Source organism: Falco biarmicus, chromosome 2, assembly GCF_023638135.1.
Source record: "Falco biarmicus isolate bFalBia1 chromosome 2, bFalBia1.pri, whole genome shotgun sequence".
Classification (NCBI taxonomy): Eukaryota; Metazoa; Chordata; class Aves; order Falconiformes; family Falconidae; genus Falco; species Falco biarmicus.
In genome coordinates this window covers 55,645,001-55,654,694 of record NC_079289.1, presented here as the reverse complement: position 1 = coordinate 55,654,694, position 9,694 = coordinate 55,645,001, and the positions used below count along the sequence as shown (strand labels likewise).

Genomic DNA, 9,694 nt, shown 5'->3' with positions numbered 1-9,694 from the left:
ATTGCCCATTCTTACGAACAGATAAACAAGACACTGTCTGTAAAGAAGTAAAGGCCATGAATTTTGTCCAGAAAGAGACATAAATTCTTCCCATTACAGGCCTCCATTTCCTATCTGTTTGTTGTCATTTAAAAAGTCATTACAATCTGAAGGCAAATTGCAAAGACTTAGGCTTAGCTTTTCTTCAGAGGGGACTGGCCCAAACCCTGTTCTTCTTTTTAGCCACCTTGTGTGCACTTACAAATCCTGAAGAGTGTGCCAAAGGTTTCCAAACCACAATCTTATCTAGTGACATCGAAAACTCTGTCTTCAAAATTGCATGGATTTTTTGGGACCTGACTAGCACCCATGACTAGCAAAACAATCTCATGTGGTTTATGGTTATGAATCTTCCTTGAACAAAACTAGATTGGTCATTAAAATGTATTTACTCCAGGAAAAAGTCCTCTATGCCTGCTGGACAGCTCTAAGAAGTGAAACAATATAATGGCTGTCAGCGTAAAATTTCAGTTGAATTTAAACGTAAAAATCTTCAGAGATCTCTCTCCCTCTGGAAAGATCCCCTGGTTAAAAAGCTTCATGATCTATTCTCTGAACACCTGATCTCATTTACCTTTCCACAGTGAGGACCCCTTTGCAGAACAGTCTCCTACCCACTGGGTTAGATCAGCCCTCACTTCTTTGGTTGTCCACGGGACAACAGAAAAGGTGAAGAAGGAATGGGTCAGAAGATAGGCAAACAAGAGCAGCCTAGGATGTGGGGACATCCATTAAGGGTTCCTGACCTTTGCCCAGGGATTGGTGACAAAAGCCTGTGACAGAAAACACAAAAAAGCAAGGCTTACCTTCCCTAACGGTGAACTGTGTAAAACCATGCTATACAGTCTGTTCAAGGCAGTGACACTGCAACAATTAAGGTCCATTTCTTCAGAAAAAAGAACTGCAAGCACTGCTCAGGCCCTTTGAAGAAAAGCTATAGGCTCAAACAGGAAAACCTGGACCCAGGACAACCAGCAGTCTCCATCCATATCAGCTCTGATTTCATCATGCAAGGGAGGGGAAGCTTACCCATCCGCATTGCTTGACGGGCTTTCAGTAGCTCCTTGTGCTCCAGAGGTATTTAGCTGCTCTTTCTGGAACATCCAAGCCTGCCCAAGAACTCTGCAGTAAGACTAATTCGCGCCTTCACACCCCCAGATAGGGACTAGTCATCTAGCAGTCAGGGACTAGCACTTAACCGCCCAACTCCTTTTTTTTGTTCTATGACGTACTTGTCAGCATTTCTGATCGCCCTTCCCAGGCTGCATAACCGCTGCAAGGCTAACAGGATTAAAAAGCAGCAAAAATTTGAGTCATTAATGTACATGAAAATAGCTTGGGTTACAAATTAAGTGCACGCGGGTTGGACAAATTTTATCTAGTCTCTTAGCAAATCAGAATAGGCTGCATTTTAAACTTTTATTTACAGCTAAAAGTAGTAAGGACCCCATCACCACCTTCTGCTCAGAACTGCCACTGATGGTTATGTGAGATCTAGGTCCGGTGTTCCTGTGAGAGCAATCCTGGTGTCCTAAAGCACAGAGACAAGGATTGGGTTTTGCTTTTAAAATAACAACACATCAAATCACCAACAAAAAGCAGCACATACTCTACCCTCACCGAAATCATAACATTTGATTTTCAGAGAAGTACAGGACTTCTTCACGCTTCCCAAACTAGTAAAAACTTTGCTAATTCTCTTTGAACTTAAAATAGCAAACCCAATAAACCAGTGTTTTTAGTATAAAAAGTTTACTCTCCAGCTGAGCGTTTGAGTGCCAAGTTCCATCCAGAATCACACTTTCACAGCCAAATTAGAAACTATAAACTTAGAAACCAGTGTTTTACGATAGAAACCTTTGCCAGGCACTTCACTAGAGCTTGGGCTACCAGCTGCTCTAATAATAAGTGAATGTTATTGAAAAATAATAATACCGAGCATTTGGAAGCACTCTGTAAAAGCAAATGAATGGATTTAACGTATTATGCACAATAAAGAGCTCACGGGGTAAACCCCCCTCCCCCGCTACAGGTGTACGCGGCCTCGCAAGCAGGGAGAGGGCTGCGGAGCGCTCGCAGCCCTGCCAAACTCCGCGCAAGCAGGAAAGCGAGCCTCCTGACCAGCCAGGGTGCCCGGCGACTCTGGGCAGCTAGAAAGCCATGTGGAATGGGCGGCTGGTGCCCTGCACAAAGGACAGTGTCAGCCCGCGCAGGGAAGCGCCTGGGCGCGCAGCGCAAGCCGTGCGCAGGGGGAGCGGCGGGGCTGCGCAGGGGAGCGGCGCAGGGGAGCGGCGGGGCTGCGCAAGGGAGCGGCGGGGCTGCGCAGCCCGACAGCCAGCAGCCCAGGCGGGGACACGGCCAGGCGCAGGTCGCTACCGGGCTCGCCACTGTTCTTCGCCTACTTTTTATGTCTCTGATTCGCCACATGATTATTAGGCTGCAATAAAAATTAGGAGGGAAGGAGCTTGCTTCCTCGAAACTCACTTTAAGCTCGGCTGGAAAACCACGGGCGGCATCCTAAAGCTGCGTGCACCGGAGGAGGAGGTGCTGGCTGGTCAGAACACGAGAAGCCGGACAGGAGTTGGAGTGGGGCGTAATTGTAAGCAACCTGGCAGAACTACTATATGGGTATCGAGAAGATAGGCAAAACCCCCTCCTTTAATATTTTTAAAAGCGCTTTGATCTCGCTTGGTGGAATACAGCACTGCGCTCTGGAAATTCTTGCTCAGCCTCCGTGTGATAATGCATCTGCTCGGGTTTGGGGTTCCCCCCCCTCCCCTACCCCCCCCCCGCCCCGATAGCAGAAGGGAAGATTGTGCCCTTGAATTTGCATGCGTCAGGAATTGACAGGTCAAAGGCAAGTAAATCACATTATACACGATTGTATTGTTATTGTATCGATAACAACACATTATCAGAACAATTAACACACTCGCACAACTAGGCGGAGACCACGGTAGCGGTTTAACAAAAATCCAGATAAGTGACTAAACTCCGATAAAGCCTTCCCTTTTTGTGTTGGGGGATTTGAAGGCTCTCTGAGAGACTCGTGTGTGTGTGTGTGCGTGCGCGTGTGTGTGTGTGCGGGCTGCGCTGCGCAGGCAGCCGCTCCGCGCATCTCCCCGCGGGGGGAACAGCCCCTTCCCCCCCGCCGTGGCTGCCTCAGACCGGGGGGGAGACCTGGGACGCTCCGGTCGCTCCTAACCCGAGTCCAATCTTGTTCCAAACGGAACGGGTAAGAGTTTCCATGACTTTGTGCAAACCCGTTTGAAAGCAGACTACCAGAGAAAGGCAGCCCTCCTCTAACTCCAAGCACCACTGAAATAAGTGTGTGTCTGTGTCTGTGTTAGTAGCCAGTGGTTACGCCTGCAGGGGGGTGGGGGAAGCACTTTGGAAACGAGACCTTCGAATACAGTATTTCATTTGCAACTAGAAAAATATACTTGAGCCAGTATTAAGCCATTTATAGATTTCAGCCTGTGAAAGATTCTTGTACAATGATTTACGACCAATAAATTCTATTACCGTTTTCACTATTTGGAGGACTGAATGTAATCAGAAACATGCGCAGATGAAGTCATGGGTTTGGAAATGGCGACATTTTTGGAGGACAGCAGTCCATGAGTTGAGGCGTATTCTCTGCTGAAAGTTATGCAACGGCTTCTTTTTAAGATGTACGTGACAATGTGGGCAGCTGCGAGTTGGTGGTTGAGCTGTCCTCGGACAGCTGCAGGGCAAACGGTGACCACTTATCCTGGGGACCTTCAGGGAACCTGTGCCCAGCACCCGTGGCCATGGCGTAGAGCCCTTCCCTACGCAGTTTCTGCGGAATAGCTGCCCGCTCTGCCCGCACCTTGCCATACCGTTTGCCTGCGTGCAGATACAGTGCTGCAGCCCCGCCGGGTCAAGCACCAGCAGCACCAGCAGCACCAGCAGCACCAGCAGCACCAGCAGCACCAGCAGCACCAGCAGCACCAGCCGCCTTGGCGCGGCGGTGCCCTCGGACGGGCCCGTGGGCAGCGGGTTCGTGGTGGTGGTGTGCGCCTGTGCGGGACCTGCCAGCCGGGGGCTTGCCCATGTGCCCGCCTTGAGTGTTTCACGCGGCTCTGTCGCGACATCGGACCGTCGCGGTCCCCTCTGTAGCGCACCTTGCTGTCGCACGGAGGGGTGCAGGGGCACAACCAGGGGGAGTGGGGTCGTGAGGGACGCAGCGCGGCCGGCGTGGAGAGCGGGGCAAGAGCCCCGCTGGAGCCGAGCCCACTCGGGGACTGAGCCTTCGCCCCCCGCGCTGCTCCCGCGCTCCGGGGGCGTTAGCGGGAGCGGGGTCGGTCGTCTGCGGGAGCCGGGGGTGCCATTGGTGGTGGCAACGGAGAGTCGCTGCTGCCTTTCCCCCCTCCCCGAGCACCCTCCGGTAGATGTTATTGGTTCTCACCCTGCTCATGGCGGCGGCTGGGGACGTATAAACAGCGGTCTCGCCTTCCCCTGAACGGAATTAGTCCGGGGGCTTTCCCGCTGGTACCCACGATGCGAGGGGCGAGCTGATCACGCCGGCACCCGATCTGTGCGGAGAAAGCCAGGGGATTAGTCCTCGCCTCTTAGAAGTCAAACACAATAACGTTACATGTGAACGAGAGAAATAGGAAATCGCTTCCCTGATCAAACGAGAGGATTTCACGCAGTCGAAAATACTGGCTGCTCATCTCAAAGCGGGAAATTGCCGGCCGACGGGTTGATAACCTGACCTCCGGGGCTGAGGTACCCGCACCGGGTGCAGCCCTCTCGGTAGGGCTCCCACCCTCGGGAAATACCATTTCCTCGCTAAGCCCAAACGGCAGCCAGCGCCGGTAGATATCTTAATCTCCCCGCTTTTGACAACCGATGGGAACTATTTTTTCCACGGCTAAACGGATTGTAGGCGGTCAGACATGGGCAAGGTGGCTTTTGGAGAGTGGGAGCGTTACGTTTAAGTAGTAGTAAATGGGTCGTAAAACACGAAGTGGGAGAAGGTGCGGGTTATAGAGGAGCTGCTCGGCAGGGTGCGGAGCACCCGGGCCGGGACAGGCTGCGTGGGACCCCGGGCGGGCTCAGGGGCGGGGAGGGAGCCGGCGGGCTGCCGCCGGTGGGTGGCCAGCGGCGGGTTTCTTTCCAAAGGTGGCGACACGCCGGGAGCGGCGGCGGGCGGAGGTGCGCTGCGGCGGGCCGGGAGGTGCGAAGCCCGGCGACCGGAGCCGGGGGTCCGCCGCACGGCGGCCGGGGCTGCCCGGGGCATGGAGCGGGCCCCGGGGAGAGAAGCCCGGGCAAGGCGGCGGCGGGCGGCGTGGCAAACAAGTCCCTGCGGCGGCCGGTCACCCCCCGCCACCCCACGGCGATGCCCCCCCCGCGGCCTCTGTCGCAGACCCATCGGGGGCTGTCGCCCCACTAGTGCATCGCCCCCAGGAAGCCCGGCCGGCGGGGCTGTCCCGGGCAGAGCCGGCCCGCTGCCAGCGCGGGAAGGAGTTAATGGTTTGCTGGAGTCGGCGCTTCCACATACCGCAGGGGTAAGTCAGCACCGGCCCGCCGAAGTACAAACAAGGCGAACGAGTTCACCCTGACCGACAGGCGGGCGGAGCGGGACACAGGCGGGCGGCGCGGGCTGCGGGGAGCGCGGAGCGGCGTGCGGAGCGGCCAGCAAAGCACGCGTGGATTGTGTCGGGGCGCCGCTGGATGCGCGCCGGGGCCGCGGGGACGCTCTGCGAGGCGGCGGCGGGTTCTCCCCCTCGGCCGGCCGGCCAGGCCGCCGCGCCCGACCTCGGCAGAGAAAACCCCCAAAACACCCCAAAATACGGCGTGGGCACCGGCCGAGCTCTCCCCCAGCCCCACGGCCCGGGCAGCCCGGCGGGCGGGGGGGTACGCATCGCGCATGCACTGCCTCCGGCCCCGCCCCGGCCCGCCGGCCGCGGAGGGGGCGTGGTTATCGTAGGCCCCGCCCCGCCCGGCGCGGCGGCCCCTCCCCTGGCTGCCCGCGGCGCGGCCAGGCCGCATGCAAACATATAGGGCGCGCGGCGCGGAGGCATGCAGAGCGCGCGCGTTACCTGCCGCCGCGCCGACGGGGCGAGAGGAGGGGGCGACTGCGCCGGCTGCAAACCCCACCGCGGACTTTATAACCGGGTCGGCTGCCCGCCGGGCATAGACCGCCGAGTATTTTAATTAGGGCCCCCCCCCTCCTCCTCCTTCTCTGCCGCCACCTCCTCCTCCGCCGCCGCCTCCTCCTCCTCCTCCCTCCGCCCCCCGCCGCTCCCGCCCGCCCCGCCGCCCCTCCGAGTCGGCGGCCAAGAAAACCCAGAGAGACCTGGCGGCTCCCGGAGAAGGGGGAGCCGCGCGGCAGGCGGAGCGCTCCGCAGCCCGCCCGAAACTTGGCGAAGTTTGTCCGCCGGCGGGAACCAGGAGGCCGCGGCGGCCGCTCGCGACCGGCGCCCGGCGAGTATGCGCGAGGAGCGGGCGTCTCGCCGCGCCCCCGCGGGCGGAGCGGGGCGGCTGTGAGCGGGGCGGCCCGCGCCCCCGGGGCCTCCCCGCAGCGCCTGAGCCACCGCGGAACCCGTCCCGCCCGGCACCGCACCACACCGCGCCGCGGCGGGCCGCCCCCCGAGCTCCGCGGGCGGCGATGGCTCCGGGCGGGCTCTGACCGCCGCCCCGTCCGGGGCTCGCCGCCGCAGCGGGGGACGCCGAGGAGCATCGCGCCCGCAGCGAAGCGAGGACCCCCACAGCCCAGCCCCGCGCCGCTCGCCTGGCGCCGGCCGCCGCCCTCGCCGTCGAGACTTCGCCGCGGTCCCGCCCGGCTGCCGGCCGCCGCCGCTCGCGGGTGACTCCGAGGAAGAGCCCTGGCCCGGGGGTCGGCAGCGCGGAGAGAGGCTCCGCGGCCCAGGCGGGGAGCGGCAGCGCCCTGACGGGGAGGCGCCGCCGCTCGGCAGCGCCCCGCGCCCGGAGCGGGGCAGCCGTGGGCCGCCACCCCGCGCCCGCCGGAGCCGGTGCCGCCGCGCCGGGGCACCCGCCGAGATTGCTTTCGGAGGAGCGGAGCGCGGCGGGGGCGAGGAGGACGAGGAGGCGGCGGGAGAGGCGACCGGAGGAGGCGGCGGCCGCCAGCGCGGGCCGGGCGGCGGCTCGCCGGGGCGGCGGGGGGACACCATGTCCAAACCGGTGGATCACGTCAAGAGGCCGATGAACGCCTTCATGGTATGGTCGCGGGCGCAGCGGCGGAAGATGGCCCAGGAGAACCCCAAGATGCACAACTCGGAGATCAGCAAGCGCCTGGGCGCCGAGTGGAAGCTGCTGACCGAGTCGGAGAAGCGGCCCTTCATCGACGAGGCCAAGCGGCTGCGGGCCATGCACATGAAGGAGCACCCCGACTACAAGTACCGGCCCCGGCGGAAGCCCAAGACGCTGCTCAAGAAGGACAAGTTCGCCTTCCCCGTGCCCTACGGGCTGGGCGGCGTGGCGGACCACGAGCACCCGCACGGGCTGAAGGCGGGCGGGCTGCACGGCGGGGCGGCCGGCGGGCTGGTGCCCGAGTCGCTGCTGGCCAACCCCGAGAAGGCGGCGGCCGCTGCCGCCGCCGCCGCCGCCCGCGTCTTCTTCCCCCAGTCGGCCGCCGCCGCTGCTGCGGCCGCCGCGGCGGCCGCCGCCAGCAGCCCCTACTCCCTGCTGGACCTGGGCTCTAAAATGGCCGAGATCTCCTCCTCCTCCTCTTCCTCGGGCTCGGGGCTGCCCTACGCCTCCTCGCTGGGCTACCCCGGCGCCGGCGGGGCGGGCGCCTTCCACGGGGCCGCTGCTGCCGCCGCTGCCGCTGCCGCCGCCGCCGGGGGGCACACGCACTCGCACCCGTCGCCGGGTAACCCGGGCTACATGATCCCCTGCAACTGCAGCGCCTGGCCCGGGCCGGGGCTGCAGCCGCCGCTGGCCTACATCCTCCTGCCGGGCATGGGCAAGCCCCAGCTGGACCCTTACCCCGCAGCCTACGCCGCGGCCCTATGACCCACGGCCGGGGGATGCCCGCGCAGAGCCCCGGCGCCCGCCTGGATGGGTGCCGGCGCGTACGTGCGGCCAGGGAGGGGGGCGACCCGCCGCCGGGGCCGCGGGGGCGGGCGGCGGCGGGGAGCGCCGGAGCCGACGCCGACCTGTTGCGCGTCGCCCGCCGAGGGGCGCGTCCCCGCCCGCCGCCCCGCTTAGAGCTTGTGTGTGTTGCATGCGGTCTTTGCAGATAGCCGAGCTGAAAAAGAAGAGAAAAAGAAAAAAAAAAGAGGAAAAAAAAAGAAGAAAAAAAAAGAAAATTACCCACCCGCCCAGCCCCCCAAAAGTGCTTATTCTGGACAGACTCGGGGGGCTCCCTCCCTCCGCCGGCTCCTCCTCGCCGCCCCGCTCTCGGCCGCGGGCTTCCCCTTCCCGCCGCGCCCCGGGCTCGGAGAAGTCCCGCTGCGGCATCGCTGCCTCCGAAAAGGGGAAAAGGGGGGGGGAGGGGCGGGGAACAAGGCGGGGGGGGGGGGAGAGAGGCCTGGGCACGGCAGGGCAGGGCGAGGTGCGGCCCCGGCAAGGGAGAGAGCGGGCCGCTGCGTGCCTGGTTCGCAGCTCATCGTGGCCCAGCGGGAGCAGGATCCACGCAAAGGAAGACTGGGCGGTGTGGGATGCTGCCCGTCCACCCCCCCGTGCCCCGTCCCGTGTGGGCTCCCGCCGGCTGCTGCTGCGGGTCGGTGACAGGTGCGGGTCGGAATTTCCACGAGAGGGAAGGCGCGTGACTCCCGGGCCCCGCGTTCCCCCCCCTCCCACTAATTAAGTCTCACCCTCAGACTGTAAATTTGTATATCTCTGTGGAAACGTTAGGTCTCGGATTGAAAACTCTGTTACTTACTTCGCCCACGGTCGATTCAGTTTTAACCTGAAAAAAAAAAAAAAAAAAAAGAATGCCTTTCAAAGGGAATAAAAATATTGCGGGACCGCTCGGGGATCGCAATATTATCTAAGGTTAAATCAGACTTTTTTTGTCTGAGTGATAATTATCTATTTATTATTTAGCTGAACTGAAACAGAGCTTTGCTTTGACAGAAGAGTATCCCCATTTAAAAGAAAATCTGCCTCCCCCCGCCAACATGAAGTGTTTCACATGTGTTTTGGAGTACCCTACCTGTTTAGCTTATTTTAGAGCGACTGCAATTCAATTGCAAATGGTGATTTAAAAAAAAAAAAAATCCAACAAATTTTAGGAAAAAAAAATCCTTCATCCGTTTAGAGTTCTTTTTTGGTTTACTTTTGTAATGTGTATATTTTGACTAATGTTTGTGAATGAAGCTGGCTAACATGTATTTAGTTTCATTTTGGCTTTATGTAATATAAAGTAAAAAAAAAAAGATTAAGTATTGGTTTTAACATTTACGTGTAAATGGTTTTCTTGTGTGATCTTCTAATTTAAAGTTAGACGTCTAAACTATATCTGTAAATTAGATTCCGACTACCACTCTGTTCATTTTTGAACAAAGAGTTTAAATAAAGCCTGAAGCAGGGAAAAGAGAAAATCCTCTATTTCTTGTTGAATTACTAACAAGATTTTTATCTGAATTGCCCTTACGTGCCTGGTCCAGGTGAGGTGTAAGGTATCCTCTAAAGGCTGTCTTTGTTTCACTTTTGAATA

General features: G+C 59.4%; 1 protein-coding gene across 1 annotated transcript; it reads left to right on the top strand.

Moving 5' to 3' along the window:
* The first annotated feature begins 7,190 nt into the window (after positions 1 to 7,190).
* Positions 7,191 to 8,504, top strand: SOX21 (SRY-box transcription factor 21). Its single transcript, XM_056328777.1, has one exon. The coding sequence runs from the start codon at positions 7,201 to 7,203 to the stop codon at positions 8,044 to 8,046; it is 846 nt and encodes a 281-aa protein (XP_056184752.1). The 5' UTR covers positions 7,191 to 7,200; the 3' UTR covers positions 8,047 to 8,504.
* Positions 8,505 to 9,694: the final 1,190 nt, after the last annotated feature.